The sequence below is a fragment of the Glandiceps talaboti genome, chromosome 17, assembly GCF_964340395.1.
Source record: "Glandiceps talaboti chromosome 17, keGlaTala1.1, whole genome shotgun sequence".
NCBI lineage: Eukaryota > Metazoa > Hemichordata > Enteropneusta > Spengelidae > Glandiceps > Glandiceps talaboti.
Genome location: NC_135565.1, coordinates 12,550,634 through 12,574,972, shown reverse-complemented (window position 1 = coordinate 12,574,972; position 24,339 = coordinate 12,550,634). Strand labels below are relative to the sequence as shown.

Sequence of the window (24,339 nt, the reverse complement as noted above, 5' to 3'; positions counted from 1 at the left end):
CACGTTATCGAGTATAGGTAAAATATTTTATTCAGACATATCATATTTGTTCTAAAAATAAAATATAAAATATTTGGCTGATTAAGCTCTAAGGTAAAACAAATTATTTTCTTTTCATTCATAAAACAAACAAGTCTTCATCGAAGACACAGAACCCAACATTTCAAAATACTAATTCATATTCTGAATCTTTTAAGTCAAATATGGCTGTCATTTGGCCATTATTCCAAAGCTCATGAAACATAGTGATGTACATATTAAAGTGGACTACCACTGTATCTGACATTTGTACCAGGTTTGGTTGAAATCGGCCTATACATGTTTGAAATACAGGTGGACACACAGTACGCAAAGAGTAGCCTCAGTCATGCTTCACACCATGTGGCTCACAATAAAGACAAAATTTGAACTTAGTATATATACAATAATAACAGCCATGCATGAATACTTACTACTGGTAGAGACTTCTATTGGTAATTTTGTTGCACCTTCTTCTTTCTTACTAAGATTTTCTTTGGCAATTCGTATCTTTTCTCTCTTTAATTCCTTTCTTTTTCTCAACCTTTCTAACTTTCTTTCACTGAACACTTTTAATTTAACTGGTTTTGGTTTGACTTCTTTAACTTTTATTGGCTTATCCATGGTAAACTAAAAAAACAAACAAAGACATAAACAAAATCCACAACATGTAAAAACGTTTTTTCTTCTTCTATAAACTGTGCTTTCTGGGAAGTCATCTGACGATTTCACATCACATAAATTTTGCTCAATAGGGAACTTGCAATCCAGACTGAGCATGCTCAGATGCAAAGGACTATGGGATTATCTGTGGTTATCGTAATACCTAATCTGGAGCTACTGATAAAATAAAACTTCCACAATGGTCAGGGTGACTATGAATTGATTATTTGTGGTTACAAACAATGTATTAACATTGTTTACAATACTAATTTATTAGTATTTATTATCAAATTTCCCATGATGCAACATGCAGCATGGTGGGTTTGCAAGTTCCGAATTACGAAGAAACACCAAATTGAAACTATTTCACCTTCCTTGTTCTCATAGTGGTCCACTGTTGTCTCAAGGGACTTAGCAGACACAAATGTATTAGTTGAACAATGAGTATTCATGAGTAAATCTGAAAGTAGCATAGCACTCAGGAGTCATAAAAATTCATTGTTCATTGTACATATGCGTGTCTGCTAAGTCCAAAGGCTCAGCAGTGGATCACAATGATGACATCGATCTTTGAGTACAATAAAAACGTGCCATGGAAGTTAATGAGAGATGTGTATATCTTCTGAGGAGTTTTTTTTACATAAATAAACAAAATAAATAAATGAATAAATAAATAAATAAAGAGATTTATATGGCGCCTAGTATCCATCAAGTGATGCTCACTGGCATTTTATATGCGAGAAATAGAATTTTATACTGGATTCTGAAGGTCACCAGAAGCCAATGGAGATGCATCAGAATTGGTGTGATATGATTCTGTTTCCTTGACTGTGATAGGTAGATATCAAACTTTACAATTACAAGAACTACCACTTACTTCTTTTTTCATGAGACCATCTTGACTATATATAAGAATACAAATAATAACGGCATCACAGTCAGGAGTGAAACAACATTCACCAAGATAATCCTACATGAATTGAAATATAAAGAAAAATGGGATGAAAATCCTAGTGCTTTCAAATGAAGTTATCACTTATGCAAATAACTGACATTTAACCATGTAAAGCAGTATGTAAATACAAAAATAATGAATCTAAAAATATGTCATTGCGTAAAACATATATTTTTTATAAATTTCAATAAATGGGAATTAAAATTACAGTAATTTACATTAAAGTTGAGTTCACTTCTTATTTGTTAAATTGCAAATTTATATATGTAATTGAAATCTTAGACAGTTACAATGCAGTTGATGTCACTTCAGGTTTAGAGACATCACACTCTTATGCAAATGACTTATTAAATATGCAAAAATGCAAATTAGTATGCAAGTACAAAAATAATCTTTGACAGACAGAATGAGACAGACAAAGAGACAGACAGACAATGAGATACAGACAGACAGACAGACAGAATAAGACAGACACAGAATGAGATAGAGAGACAGACAGACAGACAGACAGACAGATAGATAGAAGGACAAACAGAATGAGAGAGACAGACTGATGCCAGGTATTTCTTAAGCTCTCCCTTCGGGAGCTAAAAATAAATAAAATCCAGCAAATATTGAAAGCAGTCAGGAGGAGGAAGACTAACCTTTTCTTGAGATCCAGCCATGTGTACCTGTTTGACTTTCTTCCAGCAGGTTGGATGAAAATCTACAGTACAATCCTCATGACACTTAGTGCGAATAAAACCTTTAAAATCAGGATCAGTGAAATAGATTTGGACTTTATAGTATCCACTACAGTCTTGATAACGACATACAGCATCAGGTAAAGGTGGACACTTACATTTTTGAATTAATGCTTCAAAGCTTTTCTGCAATCAAATTAATATAAAGAAAGTTGTCAAAATACGATAGGTGTCACTGTATATCCACTGCAGTGAGCCCTCTAATGATAGCCAAATTTTGTTGTTGTGGGTCAAAATGATAAAAACTGGAATTTCTTGTGAGTCACTACATAGTAAGTGATAGGGGAACACCAAATTTTGGTGCGTCAATAGAAATTGTGTGCGTCAGTGGTGCAGCAAATTGGCTTAGAGGGCACACTGATCCACTGTCTTAATTAAAGCACATATGCTGTGATTTCTACATCCTACCAATAAATACTACTCTGGCAAAATACTATGCCACTTGTCAACAAGTTGGCAATTCTACCGCATGGCGATAAATGAAAATAGAAAATATTGCCAAATCTCCTGCTGTGAATGGGATGAACAGAGATGGCAGGAGTAATACATCACACACTGACAGGTAGTTGTAATTGGTTACTTTGTTCAGTTTACTACAAACTCACCGCCTGTTTGAATGCAAGTGATGTGAGGACACGATAACATCATCACGTTTATATCAATGCTCAAATAGCATAAACTGATGCTGTTGGTGGTAAGAACGGAACTCTGTTCTAGAGATATCCGATTGACTATACGGTGGATATGATCATACCACAAATAGAACTAGACTACTTATATACTTACCAGCAAGAACCCGTGATCACTTTCTTGGATAGAATGTTTGGTGCCTGGCCATACGTACATACCATGTGGTGCTTGACGTGAATGTATCAACAAACCTTTTTGTAAGGGTTCTAAAGCCGTTGTGTATCTGTAAATGTTGACAAACATAATTAATAGGATGAACTCAAATAAAGGAAATGTATCCAGTCAGGTTTATTTCTGCCACTTGTACTGATTAAGTTATCAACCTTCATATGATTACAGATGACATAATGACACCATGAAAATGTATTCAAGTTTGAAACCTTGTTAAGAAGCACTACTGCACTTGACACGTGTTTAGCCATTGTGAGGATTTCCTGCAAAGGTTTAAAGGAAACCTCTGCTGATGACATAACATCTACCACAATCCATTTTTTTTTTTGATAAACACAAATAGTATAATTGTGAAATTTCTGTTGAAACTTTCTGTTACCTTGGTAACACCATTATGTGTCTCGTCAAGTTGAACTCTTATGTATGAGGAAACACAACACTTTCAAGGTTAACTATAATGTGAATTCTCAGTACCTGCGATAATATTTCACCTTATGCTAGCGGGTCAAATTAGGACAAGAATGCTGACTTCTAAATCACACCATATAAATACAAGAGTAACAATAGAGTATAGAAGTGATTGTGTCAGCCAAGAAATCAAATTTTTCATTATTTTTCTGATGCGTCTACTACTCGTAAAATTTGATTTGCAGGTACTGAGAATTCCTTACCTACATGTGTTGTTTGATATACATTCTGTCTTTACATAGTAGACCATTGGAAATACAACACTTTCATGTTTAAATATGCTGTGAATTCCCTTACCTGTGTTGTTTGATGTACACTCTACTTTTGCCGTAGTAGGCCAGTGGAAATACAACACTTTCATGGTTAAATATGATGCAATCAAATCTACTGTCAGCATACTCTAATTCCTGTATGATAAAAAAACACATTCAAATAATCAGGGATACTGCAAAAAATAAATATCTCATGACCTTATTAAATTGAAATAAAATCTCATCTGTGAGAAAAAGTGATCTGGCAGAATTATCACCAAGTTGGTCTCAAATGAAAGAATGTATCATTGTCGAACTATTTTTCTTTTTTCTTAAAACTTAATAGAAGAGAATATTTTCTACATCTTACCGGTACTTGGGTTGTTTCAAGGCATGCTACACCATATGCATATAAACACACCACAAAATCAATTTCCTCCATCCCTAAATCCTGAAAAATAAATATATATGACATCACAATTATGTAGTAAAACTATGGTTCAAAGTCAGTTTATTGTCTCTTTTTGAAGTGGTACAAGTCAAGCTTTATGTCATTCCCAACAAATTTGCCTAATTTTAAGACTATAAACAGTAAATTGAGAATAGAGCGCCCTCACTCAAATTTGCGGTATCATCACCACATAGTATCGTTTCTTAAGTGCTTTCTCCATTGGTATTCTGTAGAAGTATAAATCAGGGACATTTTTTTGTATTGTTCAGACATCGAGGAATAGAAAGTAGCAATGCTCTATGATTAACACAGTAAACTATAACCATGTATACCCCCAAGGTACATACAGACAGGAAGTAGAGCGCCACCATGGCATATTTTGCAAGGGCCTATTTGAAACTCTACAATCACTCTGGATTGGTAGTATTACCTTCCATTTTGAATCACCCATCAAACTGAACACTTTTCTGAAACACTTCACAGCAGATCTTGGTCTGTTTGCTAACAGTTCTTCTGAGGCATCTTTGAACATGGACGATGTCTCCTTCTTCAGTTCTGCCAAGGTCAGCTCCTAAAACATCAATGAAAACAGATATAATGTAAAACTTGACAACTGTAATTGTATTTTTTAACTCTGATATTGTTTTCAACAATTACACAATAAGCAGAAGTGTTTCTAACCAAGAACTTTTGCTCAGACGTAGGTGAGCTGCCTCAGTAGGTCCAAACTATAATCATTTATCACTTATTATCGATGTTTCATGCAGAGAACGTTTTTCCGACAAAATAAAGATATACTGATAAGTTATAACAGTTTGTTGTTAACTTCAAAACTTAATTGTTTATTTTGTATCCTTACTATGTTTGAAATAAAATACTACTAGTATTACAGAAATAAATCTATCATCAAAATTAGATAGACAAAAATCACCAGATTTAAACTGAATGCCTTCCATAAGGGAAAAGACTTTTAGTTTCAGACAATAGTTTTATGTTGTGTTTATGTTAGTTTTAATACTGACTGCATATATTCTGCAAACTGAAAATTATTGACTAATTGTAAATGTTTACAGTTAAAATGAAGACTAAACAAACCTGAGCAGAGCAGAGCAAAACATTTCTGATAAACAGTTGAATAACATTTTTTTTACCTTTTTGGGTTCAATTATTTCCTTGACATGCTGTTTAGAATTGTCTGTTTTCTGACCAGCTACACCATCTTTACCATTCGACATCTGTGATTCGTACACTCTAATTCCATCATCTTTGTTGCTATCATTTGCCTTGCTCTTTTTAATGTCTTGGTCATCCTCGTTTGAAATATTCTGTAATATAAACAAATTCGTTTGAAAAGTTCTCCCATATATTGCACCTTGTTAATATGAACAAATTAGTCTTAGAAGTATGTACCTCCTGTAGGTTGCACCTTGGTAATATGAACAAATTAGTTTTAGAAGTATGTACCTCCTGTAGATTGCACCTTGGTTATATGAACAAATTAGTTTTAGAAGTTCCTCCCATGGGTTGCATCTTGTTAATATAAATAAATCAGTTTTAGAAGACCCTCCGATAGGTTATACCTTGGTAATATAAACAAATTACTTTCAGAAGCCCTCCAATAGGTTGCACCTTCGTAATATGAACAAATTAGATTTTGAAGGCCCTCCAATAGGTTGTGCCTTGGTAATATAAACAAATTAGTTTTAGAAGCCCCTCCAAAAGTTTGCACTTTGGTAATTTTGTACAAACACCCCCTCCCTCCTAAGAATGTGCAACATCAAGAGTAAGTCTGTTATATGTCACAAAACTTTCCCAATAACACCTCAAGTTAGTTACAGTTAAATGTGTATTTACCAGACATAGCTTTCGTGACTGTCATTTCCAACAAAGTGAAAAGTCAATACTTTTTACAAACTTTCTGTATTTTTTTCAAAATAGAAACAGTAAAAGTCAAACACAAAGCACTGCAGCTTATATCTGCTTTCAGTAGAATTTATATGTATTTCAAATATATACAGTAAATTCAACCATACCTTATCAAATGTACACAATACATGATGGAAATCATGACCACTATTCAACGGTCGGTGCTGTAAAAGAAATCATGAAAACATGGAATGACTTAGAGAAACCTTCAAGCAATCACAGAAATGGCTAACATTATATGTACATGGGGAAGAAGGTAGATTGTACATTGTATACTATATCCATGTATGTAAACCACCCAGTACAGATTATACAATATATTTTATTACTGTTATAAAATATCTTTATTTAGGGTAAAATTCAGTAAACGTTACAAACAACGGCAAGTGTTTAAGGCTCAACTTCTTTCTATTGAGGGCCTCATAATGTACTGGTACATTACTACACATGTACCAGTGATTACTTGCATTGGTACACAAACGTGTTTACACTGAAGTGTAACATAGAAAACATTACTGCCTGTATGCAAATAAGCATGTGGTCATTCCATGTACATAAATCATGTCAATAAACAAGAGTACTTTTTACAGAAATTTGCTTGTTTGGAAAAACATGTATATAATAATAATAATATAACCCCATGACATGTGAGTATCAGTGCAGGTAATAGGAATCACTCACACTTGTGTTTTTGGTGTTTTACTGCTGCAACTTGCAACTTTTAACAGTAAATGTAAATATTGTAAATTTCCCTTACTCGACATTGTGTTAGAAGAACCTTTGCCTCAACAATTTATCAAGTTTAAATAAAGTCAAACAAACAGTACAATGCCGAGAACACCACAAACACTCATGCCATTACTCCAGGTATGTATGTCACACTGACACCCATTTGTCATGGGGTTCTGTCATATAGTATCTTGGTTCTCACGAAGGCATGTGTTTCAGACAGTGTTTCTACCAAGCTCTGGGAACCCCACTAACACAGAGAGAAAACTATAGCATAGTTTTCTATATATATTTAATTTAGTATTCATAATTTTGATAGGGAACCCTGGTAAATTAACTGGGAGACTCAGGTAAATTCTACCTACTTATTGCCCGTATCAAAAATACTGTCAGATATATTCAAATCCACTCATTTCAAACATATAAACTTACAATATCTGTGTCACTATCAGAGTCATCTGATTCTAATTCAACCAATGGCGGTGGTTTATTGGTTACATGTTTACTGGTGACATCATGCTCTTCATCACTCGACCCTTGATCCACTAAATCTGGCACCCCATCATCATCGTCATCACTGAAAAGTCAAATGAACGTAACATTTCAATAGGCCATTTCAGACTGCAAACAGGAAATTGAGAATATAGCGCCCTCGCTCAAATTGGGGGTATCATCACCTCATAGTACCTTTCTTAAGAGCTTTGTTCCTTGGTATTCTGTAGAAGTGCAAATCATGGATGTTTTTCATATTGTTAACTGAATAACCTATACTATGTATACCCCAAGGTACACACAGACAGGAAGTACAGTAGAGCGCCACCATGGCATATTTTGCAAAGGCCAATATTCCTTACTAATTTACCTATCAGGGACAAAACACAGTGGTGTGAACAGTGATGATTGTTAACCCTTTCATTCCTAGAGACGACATTGGAATAAATAGAAACTTGATTGTAAGAACATTTTCTAAAATTTAAGAATATTACTTCATTGGGAAGTAATATTTCTTGAATTCTGATCTAAAATAAAGTTGATCTTTTTCCAAAATTTACAGAGAAACAAGAATTTTTGTTCAAAAATTTTGGCAGGAAAGTTTCTAGTCCTGAAAGGGTTTTAAAACTGTCATACTAGTTCAATTCATGTAAAATCTGTGAAAATACATCATGTTTACTTGATTGAAGTGAGCCAAGGAAAGACTTCACACAAATACAAAATTACGTAAAAAACAACAATAGAACTAATACAATAACAACAGGGGTGCCACTCATATCAGTACATATACAAATTCTTTTATCAGTTTGTTTATATCTGTGCAAGTTATAATGTAACAGTAATATGCGGATGATGGTTGTGTTTCAGTAAACAGAGTTATGGGATGGGGGGGGGGGCTCATTTGGTGTTTATATTTTGATAAGTTACGGACACTTAGTACATAGCTACTTACCTATCTGCATCACTTGTCTTAGATGGTTGTCCTTTTAACTGTGTTGCTACATAAACAAAATAAATTAGACACAAAAAACACCTGAATGGTAAGCTAGAACAAGTTGTGACAGTTAATTTATGTCACAAAGATTAGAAACTGAGAATAAAATGAGACATGGTTGTTTGAGAACGTGATCAACTTTTGCTGGAGACATTGGGAAAAAACATTTTAAAAAGTACAGGCATGCAGTATTCAGCTATTCTGGCCCTCACTCTCAACAAACAGGATTTTCAAAGTATCTTTGCCATGACAATGCTGGTCCAAGACAATGGTTCAGCTGTGCTAAAAATATGAAACAAAGTGTTCGAAATATTTTTCCTAATTTTTCATAAATACCACTTAAGCCAAAATATTTTTCTTTTAGTATTCAGCCGGAAAATAATGGTGACCTAAGGGTTTGCCTAGAGACTCATATTGACAAGACCCCTTAGCTGACCTTGGCTAAACAAATAAAAATATTGTGAAATAATATGTAATTATATCACTCCTATTTGCCAATATAGAATTGAAAATATTCCTTTACCTGTTTTTGTAAATCTGTCTCTCTGAGTTTCTAGATCCCTAAGATCTGAAGCCTGACAGCCTTTAGCTTTGCATATAGTGAGAGCTTGGAGATTGGCTTCAGCTGCTCTGTCATAAAGTTCTAAATTAAACAAAGCTTCTGCGTAGCGATACTGACTCTGTACAAAGACAAAAATGGACATGTATACATTAGATTTATTAAGACGTAGTTGGTGTGTGACAAATACTCTGACAGACTAAATTACCAAGTTTTATTTTGTTCTATATTTGCTAAATTAGCAATACTGTAATTTCACCTCCATCATTGTTGTCAACTTTGTGGTTCTTTTTCTGCCATCTGATATTATACGCTTTCTGTTATTCAACTTGAAGTTATCAACTTTGTGGTTCTGTTCCTACCTATTATATTGTAGGTGTTCTGTTACCCAATACCATCAACTTTCATGAATCAACATTTCAATATTGGAGTTTAAAGAAGTGAATTTCAGACACCATCTCATCTCATATGTCACGAGGCTAGGCATTCAGTTACCTTCACTCCTAGCCATACTAGTGTCAGTACAAGATGTTCCCAAGCATCTATCTTTTGTATCAATAGAGGGCAGTGTTACCAGACATTCAGTTACCTTCACTGCTATCCATAATATAGTATCAGAAAATGTCACTCATCAATAGAGGGCTTGGTTCCTAGACATTCAGTTACCTTCACTCCTATCCACACTAGTGTCAGTTTAAGGAGCTTCCTAGCACCACTCTCTCTTTTGTATCAATAGAGGGCACTGTATGTGGACATTCATTAACCTCCACTCCTATCCATACAAGTGTCAGTACAAGGTTTTCCCTAGCACCACTCTTTCTTTCTTTTAGATCAATACAGGGTGTCATTCATACATGTTTGCACATGCTCTTATCATCCCTTTCCCCAAACGATATGGAGATAATGGGTGGTCTGAGAAGGACGGCCTGGCAACACACTTTACAGCCCCCCTCTCTTTGAAGAGACAGTACTTACTTTTGGCCAGGCTGCCTTTAGGATAATAGCTCTCTTTCCATCTGTTAAAGCTTTCCGATAATCTCCGGTTTTCAAGTATGTTAATGCTCTGTTACTGTACAATCTTTCATTGTATGGACTGTCAAATAATACGTAAATATTAATAACAAGAATTTAAAAAAGATAATATTGCAATGATTCAGTTTTCAGCTGAACTAGTTTTCAGCTGAGGGCTAACAAGCTAAGTTTAAACACTCAAGGACATATATTTTGCTGCATATTAATACATACTTGTAGTACTTTATGTACTATAACATACTCAGCCATCACTTGCAATTGACTGAACTCAAACTTAGTATTCATAACATATAAAAGATCTAATGATGTCATTTATTACATGTATTAACAAGTCTTCTTAGAAGACACAGTCCCCCCCCCCCCTTGCAATGTGTAAACACTAGTACAATGTGTCTGTGACAGGCAGGAATTGGCTTGATGTTGATAACTGACCCTGAAAGTGAAGATCAAAAGTCAAGTCTCTAAATATTGCTTGCATCTGATAATATAGGGGTAGACACTTGAATGGAATCTCTATGTACCGGTATTACAGATATTTTCATTATGCAGCAAACAATGATTAACTACAAATATGGCTGCCATTCAGTAGAAGTGATATGAGCACCCAAAATAATGCTTGTGTATAGTTCTTTTCTTCAATATTATTGGTAAAGACGATTTAAAAGAAATTGGCAATATGTAAATACGACAATGTGTCTGTGATAGGCAGGAATCCAAACAAGGCAAAGTAACTTACTCTACTGTGATAGCTGATGAATAAATCTGACATGCTGCTTTGTATTTACTTTCTTTGAATTCCCTGTTGCCTCGGTTACGCAATTCATTACTTTCCTGTGGAAGACAACAGACACATTGTTACTTATAGGGTCAGAGGTCAATGTCTGTTGAGCACAACACAGACTTGAATATTTCTGCTGGCTCCCATGATGCGTGTAAGGCACAAGATCAACTTGATGTTTTTCTGAAATTGCAAGTAATTGTAGGGGATGCAAAATCATGAAATGACTCTCCAGAACCTATAGTTTATGAAAATGTCTCTATTTCCTGGAGTGGCATTTCCCCTTAGGAAAATATCTCTATTTCCTGCTGGCGTGGCATTTCCCTTTAATTACTGTGATGTCCTGGAATAACTGCATGTACTATCTTAACTACACTTTGTCAAATGTACTAACAAACCAGTGAGGACATTTCATACAGTAACAAACTACACACAAAATCTTTGATAATACAGTGTTGTCTTTGAGGGTAAAGAATACATCCTAATAGAATTCATAGCCGACCCAAATTTTAATAAGTTTATTTAAGACAGATGAGAACAAACGAACCTGAACTTATGACATCATTATGTAAATTTGCATACAATGCATTTAAACAAAGAGAAACACTTACAAGTGAAATGACATAATGCTAGTATTCGTTTGAAGTAATGATATGTGACTTTGACTTTGATTTTGTTGTAAATCTCTTATGTTGTATATGGGCCAGAGGCCTTGCAAAGCAATAAACGCATTATTATTGTCTTTGTAGTAAACTGGTGAACGTACTAACAAATTAAACAACTTACCATTTCTTTGGTACGATTGGATTTTTTAAAATCTTCAACTTGATCTATGTTATCACGGGTTAGTTTTCTGACATGTGAACAATCTATACAAAATGAAACAACAAGACTTTAACATGTGATCACTCAAAAAAACCACCACAAATAATTATGTTAATATTCCCCATTATAACATGCATGAACCAATTAGAACAAAAAATATTAAATATATTCTCTGGTCATTCTACATCACTGCAGTGCGCATCTATGTCATGACAATGCATGTCTGCATCACAGGTTCTGCTGTGTTCGAAATATGTCAAAACTGTCAAAATTACCATTACTTTCCCCAATTTCTTTTTGATATTACTGGCCATGGTATAACTCTGTTATTTTCAAATATTTTTCACTCATCTATCAACTTGTAGTGACAAAGACCCCTTAGGTCACTGGCCTTTAGCATACCACTAGTACACCATTAACCCTTCCAGTAGCTAACATACCGGTATGTTAGTGAGGTGTTAATGTCAGCCAGGTGTTAGCACTGAACTACAGCCTAGTGTCAAGATACAGCTAATGCAGTTGTTAGCTCTTCCCATTGCTAACACATGTTGGTGAGGTGCTAGTGCAAGCCTGGTGTTAGCACTATACTCGCCTGGTATTTACATAGGGCTAGCCCACTTCCAGTGGCTAACATATGTTGGCGAGATGTTAGTGTCACTGTAAGTAGTGGTACTGAGTTATGCAAACATTCATCCAGTTGAAAAGTAATAGTTGAGCTCAACGGGAAGTCATAATGTGATAAAACTAAATTTAACATTAGCAATACATAAATCAAATATAATAATACTTACATTGCAAGAGAGTCAATAAAACTACTCCAGTTACAAACTCATAACTTTTATATTTTTCTCCAAGGGTACTTGAAAAGTCGTTACTGCAGTAAAGATTAAAACACAGTAAAAGACTGGGAATCAAAGTACTATTAGTAAATAGGGCCAAATACATGTAAGTACATATATGTAACTAAGTAAAATTCTGTTTGACATAAAATTTCTGACCCCTGCAATCTACATAATGTTATGTCTGAATGTGAGTATCCATGGATATGACTAACATCAATGTAGTATTTTGTTATATGATTGACCTTGCTTACAGGCACAAACTTTATGGTATAACTGATTTGACCCTACTTGCGATTAAAAATTCTGTCGTATAACCAAGCTGATTCGGTTGGCGAATACAAACACTATCGTATATCTGAATTGACCTTGCTTGCGAGTACAAACTCTTTCGTATAACTGCAGTATGCGGATCATGCTAGTAAGCATGAACTCTATCGTATAAACTGGTTTGACCCTATTCGCGAGTACAACCTCTATTGTACATCCGAGCTGACCCTGCTTGCGAGCATGAGCTCTCTCGTCTAATCTGAGTTGACCCTCTTTCGGTTTGATAGCCCAGGACATGTTACAACACATACATGTAGTCCGTACACATGTTCATCTGGAATTTGTGTAGGCGTATATTACTGTGTGGGTGTATCTTTGTATGCATCTAGTCAACGTTGTTTTCCCTTCAAGCATTCTTCTAGTCTTTGGTGCATATATTTATGATGGATATATAAAATATTTCGCATGATAAAACAAAAAATAGAGTCAGAATGATTTTATCTGTCTACTATAACATTCACGATATCACAAGTCACATATTTTCTTTCATATATGATAGGTCATTTACAAAGATTACAGTATTTTTTTTAACCTTTCTATTTCTTCAAGTTTTCTGACATTAACAAACTTGTACAATATTAATGTAATCTTCACAAGATGTAAGTGGTGATAATTAATATTCATATTGTTAAGAAATCGCAATTAACTAATGGACACTTACCATACTGTTAAGAAATCACGATTGACTAACGCCCTGGAAAATGCATCCTTCATGTTTTCACACTGAAATGTAAACACAAATATATACATAAGATATACACAACATACGGGTACAATAAAATATGCTAGTAAAGTGTTTTAGTATGTATATCACCACAATGCAAACACAAATATACAAAAGTTATACACAATGTACTGGAAATATTCCAGTAAAATGTTTTAGTCACAGTGTACTACAACTTCATTTACCGATTTCTGATAAATACATTTGTATTATCTCTGCAAAGACTAATTAAATCATTGTGAAAAAAATATCAAATTCACTTATTTTCTTGAAAGTACCAGAGCATTTACAAATGTACTTTTAAATGGAACTATTGTTTTTTATGAGTATTATTCGTATTTTTACTGTTTTACATTGTTGGAAAAGCTGAAGAATGTAAATTTATTATCTCCTAGTGATCGATATAAGCATTAAACAAAGTCATCATTTGTTACCCCTGTTACTGTCAACAACAGGGAACTTGCAAACCCGCCATGTTGAATGTTGCATCATGGGAAATGTGATAATAAATACTAATCATTTAGCATTGTAAACAATAATATTACATTGTTTGTAACCGCAAATAATCAATTCATAGTCACCCTGACCACTGTGGGAGGTTTATTTTATCGGTAGCTCCAGATTAGGTGTTACGATAACCACAGATAATCCCATAGTCCTTTGCGTCTGAGCATGCTCAGTCTGGATTGCAAGTTCCCTATTATAGTAACACACATTGAGTTTATAATCTATTTGACTCAAGTGAAAATGCTTAATAAAACCATGATTAATTTATATAATAAACAGTACAATATTTCATTCTCACTTACTCTGTTCACATTGTCATGCAAGTCAAGCATGTCTTTCAAAAATGATCTTCCTTTTTGTAGCTGTAATTAAAATACAGACATTTGAGATATTAGGTTAGGATTATCCTTGTACTCTGAATATGGATACACCGGATTATCCTTGTATTATGGATAGGGATACACTGGATTATCCTTGTATTATGGATAGGGATACACTGGATTATCCTTGTATTATGGATAGGGATACACCGGATTATCCTTGTATTATGGATAGGGATACACTGGATTATCCTTGTATTATGGATAGGGATACACCGGATTATCCTTGTATTATGGATAGGGATACACTGGATTATCCTTGTATTATGGATAGGGATACACCGGATTTAATCCTTGTATTATGGATAGGGATACACCGGATTTAATCCTTGTATTCAGAATGCTGCAGCATGTTTGGTTACAACTACTAAGGACAGAGCTCAAAACTAACGATAGTCCCATGTCCACAGACTACCAATTCTTGTCATGGGGCTACCATAATTTGTAGCCCACTAAGGCTACCACTGATTATGTGGGGATGGTGGATGTACCCTAAATTTTATATACAGACACAAAAGTATTTTAATAACACCTATTTCTAATAGAGGAACTCTGTTTTCAGTTCAGAAATATGGGACTACTGGTCACCATCCTACCAATTTCCAATATTGGTAACACACTGGGACTACGAAACGAAAAAATTAATTTCGAGCCCTGAAGGAGCATAAAATGCAAGAGAGTATAACCCTTGCAGTGAGCTTGAGTTACAAACTAGATATGGTGATGGACAGAATGTCACCGAAATCAAGGAACATGTTATTTTCATGCTGTTATAAATGCTAATTTCACCTACATGTAGTTGACACTGGTAACGTTACATAATCACAACTTACAAATAATCTTGTCCAGTTTGTGTGTGCGCCCTCTAGAGTTTGTACATTTGACAATTCTTTTTCTGTTAGACATCTGACAGTTTTTATATCCTCGCTGTAAAACAGGAAAAGAAAAACAAATATGTCAAAATAATGAAATGAAGAAAATACATTTGTAGTCGATTTTCAAACTGGTTCCAAGATGCACTGCGTGTGATGACGTACAATGTACTAATGTGTTTAACTGTATGTCATTATTACATTTGATAATATAATTTTCATTAGTACCCGAACTGTGGAAAGACATATATGTATTGTGCGTTGTTACATGTACTTCATATTAAGAATAACTAAACACCATCAATGCAGTGCTAGAAACAGCTGTGTTAATTTCATGGCATATTATTTTCAGAGTATTTTCCTTTGTTCATATTAAACATGACAACAACACATATCAACATGAAATGTTAATGTTGCACTTTAGAATCACAAATTTACTGTAGAATAGACACATTTCTGATAGTAACACACAGATTGGGACAGGCATTCTTTTTCTCAAATCTGTCCAATTTTATTTTGTACATTGTATTTTGCACCCTGTCACTTCAACTGGTTTCAATACTTCCACTTTAATAAAATAACATTTTCAATTCTTGGTACCTGTAACAGTTTTTTACCTCTTGCTATGCTAGCAGTGCCTTCTAATGAGACCCAAATTTTGTTGTTGTGAGTCAAAATGACAAAAAAACTGGCATTTCTTGTGAATCACCACTAGATAGGGGAATACCAAATTTTGGTGCATCACTAGAAATTGTGTAATATATATTGTACAAGAGGGTTGATCTATACCTAGTAATACATGTAAATTGTACATGTGGCGTGGACGTCATGGTGTCGACAAAAATATGAATGATTCTTTTTTATGACGTGCTTCGGTGGTAATATTTAATATCAGATAACGTGGGTTGTAAATAAAAGAACTCACCAATTTTTTGAGTAAATTTCACTATCAGCTGCCCATTTGAGCCACTTCTCACTCTGATAGGTTTGCCCATACAACAATGGAGACAAGACACAAATCAGAACTAAATGTTCATGTTTTTCTCTCTGTAGATGGACATTAATAACTTTTCTAAACCATTTAGTGGCACTGTCAGAGTTTGTAGACACTGGCTTATCCAAGTCATCATCACTGCTGTCCTGTAGATAAAAGAACAACAGGGAAGGAAATGACAGTTAGTGTTTTTTGTGTGAAAAGCAATTGTTCCCACATGGAATGTTCAATCGGTTCAAAATGGGAATCAAAATCAGTTCTCCTGTCCTAGACTCTCTCAAAGCCCTCGAAGGTTCGCTTTACTAAAATTGACGCTAAATGAATTATTTTGTATGTACCGATACCATCTACATAACGTACTACATGACCCGTACTCGAATAACCTTTTACTGTGCACATCAACCACATCAACCACATAACCTTTTACTGTGCGCCCTCATCGACCACATAGAGATAACTATTCGTTGACGTGTGACTGCGACGCTGCCCGAGCTTCGCGAAAACATGGAACGTCACAGTCACACTTCAACGAATTGTTATCTCTATTATGGTCGATGAGGGCGCACAGTACAAGGTTATTCGAGTACGATTATATAGCTGGTATCGGTACATACAAAATAATTCGTTTAACTTTAATTTTAGTAAAGCAAAGCTTCGAGGGCTGTGAGAGAGTCTACTCCTAACTTAGGGTTAATTAACATTGGTTCAAAACTGTCACAAATGCAAATCAATTGAATCTATTGCTAAGTTTTAGTAGTCTAGATACAATGTTTAATACATGTAGTCTACATGTGCATGTGTATGTATGTGTGTGCATGTGTATGTTCTGGACTACTGCTAATTTGGACTACTGCTAATTTGGACTACTGCTAATTTCAAGCCCTACATGTGTATAAACTATAATCTTTTATTTTTTCCATTCAAGCACAATTTAGCATGTACAAAGAAAGATAATGATTCACACAAGTACATGTACAAGGATATACCCCAAACAGTAAATGATACAATTTCTTCCAGTTTATAATTTGTTGGGACATCTCATATCAGCTTTATGCCAAGTCCTACATGTAGCTTGTTTCTCATATATACATGTATAAACATGTCAACAATGGTGAATGTTTGATAGCCAACAGTAAAGGATACTGGAAGTCTGACAAGTAGTTGAACATTGACCTTTGACCTTTGACCTTTACGAACACCCACATACTAGCCTCAGTATGCTCTAATTCTTTATCTGTCATTATTCAGTATGATTTATGTATCTGACGCCATACTTGTACTTGCGAAGTCAAGACAACCACAGATCACATAACCCCACCTCAACGATATATAGAACCCTTCTTTTGTAATACATGTGTAAATTCCCTGATATGTCCTCGCCCTGGTGGGTAACAACTGGCCCGGAACAGATGGGCACTATGATTAAATAAGCTAAATTAATTGCTAATAATGTACATGTATGTATGTACATTATATTATTATGGTAATCATTAATTAACAGTGTACATTATGTGTATGATGGAAAATCGTGACAAAAATACATTGTACTAGTGTTGTATTTACACTTCATGTATAGGTACACGTACATGTATGTATTTTTGTTAGAAGGGAGAAGCACCAGGTTCCTTTGTGCACAATATCTCCAAATCTATTATATTGCTCAAATTAAGACATACTACATGTAATTCTACAAGATAATGACTTGCGTTGTCACACCCAAGTCTTCAGTTGTGCAATGCAGATCACAAATAATGTAAAACCTACATTTTATAGATATTTTTGTCTTTGTTTTCCAGCAAAGTAAGCGAAAATAAGTCTTATACAGTACTTGTCCACTTTGCTAGCCAGGTGCCAGTACTACAATGTACAATGTATGGTACAGCTCATCAGATCATAATTAATATCTTGATGTGAAAACTGGTTGTTTGGCATACATGTATATGTAGCTATAGAAAAATGTTGGTTTAGAACAAAAGAATGATCCCTTGTAATCTTTATTAAGATAACACTAATGCGATGACCCAGGACTGAAACATGGTCCTTTAACATTGTTCTGGTAGACGCATAAATTATTCCAGTTGCCATCACACACTGGTGAGATGTTAAATGTAGGCAACTGACCATGTGTTAGCACTGACTGAGTAGCCCAGAGTAGCCCAGCCCAGTTTGAAAGGAATCTTGAACTATACTGTACTGCTATACTGTTACTGTACTGTACCAATGCTCGAAATTAACTTATTTTTCTTTGGTAGTCCTAGTGGGCTACCAATTTCAGAAATTGGTAGCCCAAGGATTGTGACCAATAGTCCCATATTCCTGAACTGAAAGCAGATTTCCTTTATTGGAAATATGTGTGTTATTAAAATACTAAATTTCATGTCCATAAATCTTCCATCTTCATCAAATAATCAGTGGTAGCCTGAGTGGGCTACCAGCTGCAAATTATGGTAGCCCCATGACAGAATTGACAGTGGGTATGGGACTACCGTTAATTTTGAGCCCTGTGTATATACATTGATTCTCCTTAGATTCAGAGTGAATGTGTTTAAAATAGGGCTTTAGACGCCTGTAACTCTCTCAGTAGTGGGTAGAAAGTGGAAATCTGGGGTTTACTGGCTTGACTGTTTTTGCTATAATTTCTGCATAAAAATGGAATGATTTGGAGAGAGATTTTCATTGCATCAAAAGGGCATACAGAAATTACATGATCACTAACTTGTGACCTTGTTAAGGAAGAACATGGCTGTCAATTGTATGACGTTCACTTCTTTTGTTAGCAAAGCCTGGTACGACTCACCCCAGCATTGAGGTTACAGCTTTATTACACATGTACCCTGTTATATTTACTGTTGTCCATATTTTGACATTGTCAAACCCAGAAGAATGCTGTCTCAGTTTACTTCTGGTATAACAATGTCTAGTGAACAATACACCTTTCAAATCTCTCACCACTATTATGTGAAATTATTTTACCAATCACTGCAATGGAGTGGTTCAATTAAGGTCAACTGTCAGGAGAAAAGTTTTCTGTGATGTTTCTGAATGGCCCACTGAATATCAAGTAAAACTTCAAAAGTTTCTTTTTAGGCCGTATAAAAAAAATTATGTGGTTCTGATTACACTCAATTTCAGAATAGGTGGGGTAGGTAGATTTTTTATTTTATTTTATTATATTTTTTTTTTCTGTGCGAGTGTCTAGTTCAGGTTTTCCAAATGGTCTCTGTGTTCTTTATTTTTTCCTATCAGATGTACAGCCATTTCTGATTGGAAGAAGATTTTTATATTGTCTTTTTAAGTTGATGTCAGTTTCCATATCCACTATTTCTTGCGAGAATTCCTATTTTTTTCAGTTTTATTATTTTTTTCTCAAATAGGTAAAAAAAAGTTTCGGGTTGCCAGTGAAAAGCTAGGTGGGGTCGGGTAACCAGAACCAAACAAATATTTTTTTTTGGCCTTATTAAAGTATAATGTATATCAATTATCATGGTGAGGAACACAGGTGACAATGTAAATTTTGGGAACACTGATAGATTTTACCTATATTTTATAAGATCCCATCACAACACCTGACTTGTTGGGAGGTCTGTACATGTATGTACATGTATTGGTTGTCCATCAGTGTGCAGCCAAACAGTGTGCAGCCAAACACTACATGTACATGTATTACATGTTAACTCAACTGTGTGAACTCAACTGACCTTTTCATAAGACTAGGAGACAGAACAAAGTGAATTGATTGCTGTCACAGTACGCTGTGATAGTACATATTCAGACAAAATCAATGAAAATGTCTTCGTCAAAATGTTCCCACAAAAATGGGGTTGGTCAGTTGACTACCACTACTAAAGACGCCTACACTGCATCGAAACAATGTAATAGTGTGATTGAACAGACTGTCTGACGATGTCAGACTCACAATGCAAAGTTTAGATGACTCCCCAGATTGACTGCCAGTGTTACAATACAAAGCATAGACGAATCCCCAAATAGTTAATACCACTGCATACATTGTACATACTTTGCTTTAGTTTAAGTTGCAAGTGTTTAACCAGTAAGTAAGCCTACGGCAGTGACATTAATTCACTTGACTTCATATTAAGTGACAGTATATACATACTCTAGTATACAAATGATGTATGTACATGTGTATGTGGGTGAATGCATACCATTGGTATGACCTATTTTCACTTTTACTTCCATTTCTGCTGACTGTGAGTCCCTGATAACATTTTTCTTCATAGACGTCACGTCACTGACATACAATGTACAATGTACAATAAAGTTACTGACGTTACAATGTAAGCTTAGAGTTTATCCAGTGGCTGTCAGAGTTGTACTCTGTACATATACAATGTACAATGTACACCCATACAAGGAATGAATCAAGTAGTTTTTTCTTTTACAACTTCTCTCGCTATTTCAAATATTTCATTTAGCAAATTTGACAACGTATGCTTCTTAGTTTACTGACATTTTCATAAGTTCATTTAGTATTCATGACTTTTTTTGAAAGGCCAACCGTTACATCAAGTTCTCACGCTGTAAACAGAATAAAGAGGGAAGATGGTTGTGAAGCAGATTTGTTAAAAAATAAATACCTCACATAATTTTTAATTAATTTAATTTAATTTAATTTAATTTAATTTAATTCCAAAGATATACATTTAGTAAATTACATGCTACATACATTTTGTACATGTGTACATTGTGTAACTACAATACCCCTGGCATTTTTTTTTTTTGGGGGGGGGGGGATTCCCTAATCATCAAAACTTTGGGATAAGAATTTGCGGGGCATTACACGTAGGCGTAGAAAAAAAATGGTTTGGTTCCGGTTACTCAACCCCACCTAGATTTTCACTGCCGACCCTAAACTTCTTTTACATATTCTAGAAAAAAAATAATAAAACTGCAAAAATTATGAAGTGTCACCAGAAATAGTGGATGCGGAAAATCACCTAAAAAAGACAATATAAAACTGTTCTTCCAATCTGTAATGGCTGTACATCTGATAGGAAGAAGTAAATAACACAGAGACCGTTTGGAAAACAATGGAAAACCTAAACTAGACACTCAAACATGGGAAGAAAAAAAAATCTACCTACCCCACCTATTCTAAAATTGAGTTTACCAGAACCAAACATTTTTTTTTTTAGGCCATATCCCAGTCTGAGTCAGAATGAAAATACATGTAATTTCCATAAATATGCTATTCAGTATTGTCATTCACTACATTATACCATATGACTGCTCAAAAATAGCTGTACACGTATATATACAAATGTACAATGTACAATGTACATGTGTGTGTATGTGATATGTTTGTTATATCTAATATCTACATCCTGTACATAAAATGTACATTTTTTGCACTGATGATAGTCTAGTGCTACATAATACCTTCATTATATTTTTCTGGGACCACATTAGCATTCAGACTGACTATGTACCGTGGCCCACAGTAACTTGCGAGCTAATATTCTGTAATATTCTAGTCTAGGGTGATCATAGTACAAAGGAATGACGTTATTCCATGTAGGTGATTTTCAAAAAAATACCACTGCCGGTTATTGCTCCGGATTATAAACACATTATATATATATATACATGGATTATTCCGGAGCAATCATTACCAATGGTATTTTTTGAATATTGCCTAATATTATTAACATTATTATTTTGTATTATGAGCATCCTAGACTAGAATACATGTATCACCATCTTTGAATAGAATATTAGCTAACAAGTGACTGTGAATGTGGCCATACATGTATGACAATGATTATCTACATGTACATGTATGTATTTAATCATTAACATTACTCAATGTACATATATATTCTATAATATGTAATTTAGTAATAAAATGTAGACATATATCACAGTGTCAATATATGAAACTAACAGCTGTGAAAACCAGAGTGTGAAACCATACACATTTAAAGTATTGTTTTCCAAAGTACACCGCACTATTACACAAAGTGACAGGAAGCAGAAGTCCATTTATTATAAAAGTTGAATAGAACCATTACCTTTATATTATAATGTCTTTCAAAAGAAAACATGTCTTTTATATCATGTGCATGTACCTTCCTGGAAAGACTTGATGAGTTCTTTCCTTGAATATTAGAACACAGTAGATAGGGTATGACGAACATGCTGTGATAATGTTGTCCTTTGCGTGGAGTCTTTCCTTAGATCACTTCATTCAAGCAGTGCACTGGTGTGGGGTTTTTTTGCAGGTTGTAGTTTACAGGACTTCCTCACCACAATCATATCATGTACAGTACAAGATGGCTGCATGTATAATGTAATTTTGAATTTGTGAAGTCTACGAAAATATTACCCAATTTCCCCCTCTGTCTCTGTTACTTGAGCTCCAAGACATTCATTATTCTGTATTTTATTCTGTCGTATTCATATCTATTCATTGATATTTACATGTACATACCTACATGTACCAAGATATAGCATATTATTAGCAGTGCAGTATTTATTTAAGTACTGCATTTACAACATAGTTTCAACTTTCTACCATAGGATATATATGTACACAGAGTAAGACCATAACATGAACACTCAACACTTAATAGGGTCAAAGGTCAAGGAATGTCAAAGGTCAAGGAACAGTTGGCTAAATATCTTTAACACTGTCACAATTATTATATGCTAACACTTAGTGATAACAGCAAATCAACAACACCATAATATATTTAATAAGACTCATGTTGGGTTATTGGTCAAGAAGATAAATTATAGTGCTATAAAAGGTTTTGTATGTCACTGCATTGTGTACACTCCTAGTTAATCATTAAGGATACTTTTACAGCTAAAATGATGTTGCCTTGGTGTTTCACGCATGTAACATGACATTTTCTACACACACTCACACAACTTCTAATGCAAAAGAAACAATTACATAGGTGCCGTGCACAGTGGGGATGTAGAAGTGGTCAAGTTGATATGTTGATTATCAGTTAGAAAATAAACAATTGAAGCCATTAAAATCATCAAGTCCACCACTCCACTTGTAATGTTTTAATTAGAAGCCTGTTTTTTTCTGCAGTGTGAAATAATAGCAATGTTTATCACTGTTCAATGTGATTGGGCAATGGATCCTGCTGTGTTTATTGTGTCTCTGTTATTGTTACGTCTTGAGCTGAATAGTCTATCTCTGTGTCAAAAATGTTATGTCCCCATGAGTGAAACACCAAACCAACATCATTTTAGCTGTAATATTGTTTTTGTCCGACATACATGTACAGATAGATAAATCATACTTAGGTTCTTCATTCTATTTACAGGGGTTTCCCCACCAAAATTATTGTAGTGTGTGAGAGTTCTACATGTACATGTTTGTTACCAGGGTTTTAAAACTTAAAAGCTTGGCTACAACACTATGTGAGATTAGCATGCAATGTACACATCTCTGGCCTTACTCAGGTTACATGTACGTGTAAATACATGTACATAAATCATTTTTATGGATATGTTCCAAGGTTCTTTTTCATAACAGCTGTTTGAATAATTTATTGGCCAATTTGTAGGGGGACTGAGAACATGCCAGTTGTGTAGAGAAGTCAGGAAAGGGATAGAGACGGCAAGGCACAGAAACATGAAAATGATTTTTTTTTTAATCGACCGACCAACCAACCCACCCATACATGTAGTTGCTATGAAAAAGTAATGAGAAACATTTTTTAAAAATTGGTCACCCTTACCTCATTTGCATGAACAACTTTTGGTTCATGGTTTCTCATTGAGTTAGACAGACTTAAGATTCAAACCCCAATGGCTAGACTCTAGACTACAAGCCTACAGTAAAGGTTATCTCAGGACATGTCTGTGTAAACACTGGACACAAAGAGATTCAAACTCCAACCAGAATCAGCAGATTTTTTGGTTCCCATGTTAATGAGTAACATGTGCATATAACTGATGAACCCAG

At 34.6% G+C, this 24,339-nt stretch overlaps 1 protein-coding gene across 1 annotated transcript in view; it reads right to left on the bottom strand.

Moving 5' to 3' along the window:
- LOC144448081 (uncharacterized) overlaps positions 1-24,339 on the bottom strand; it is a 43,528-nt gene that overhangs the window by 15,731 nt on the left and 3,458 nt on the right. The window contains exons 3-22 of the mRNA XM_078138233.1: positions 16,323-16,537; positions 15,359-15,452; positions 14,448-14,507; positions 13,576-13,637; positions 12,537-12,619; positions 11,707-11,789; positions 10,879-10,973; positions 10,086-10,203; positions 9,075-9,231; positions 8,510-8,555; positions 7,498-7,642; positions 6,444-6,500; positions 5,562-5,735; positions 4,841-4,981; positions 4,330-4,410; positions 4,006-4,115; positions 3,166-3,292; positions 2,281-2,505; positions 1,559-1,651; positions 453-648 (exon numbers count right to left, since the gene is read on the bottom strand). Coding sequence (XP_077994359.1) covers positions 453-648; positions 1,559-1,651; positions 2,281-2,505; positions 3,166-3,292; positions 4,006-4,115; positions 4,330-4,410; positions 4,841-4,981; positions 5,562-5,735; positions 6,444-6,500; positions 7,498-7,642; positions 8,510-8,555; positions 9,075-9,231; positions 10,086-10,203; positions 10,879-10,973; positions 11,707-11,789; positions 12,537-12,619; positions 13,576-13,637; positions 14,448-14,507; positions 15,359-15,452; positions 16,323-16,537 — 2,362 coding nt within the window. The remainder of the gene's footprint in view (positions 1-452; positions 649-1,558; positions 1,652-2,280; positions 2,506-3,165; positions 3,293-4,005; positions 4,116-4,329; positions 4,411-4,840; positions 4,982-5,561; positions 5,736-6,443; positions 6,501-7,497; positions 7,643-8,509; positions 8,556-9,074; positions 9,232-10,085; positions 10,204-10,878; positions 10,974-11,706; positions 11,790-12,536; positions 12,620-13,575; positions 13,638-14,447; positions 14,508-15,358; positions 15,453-16,322; positions 16,538-24,339) is intronic.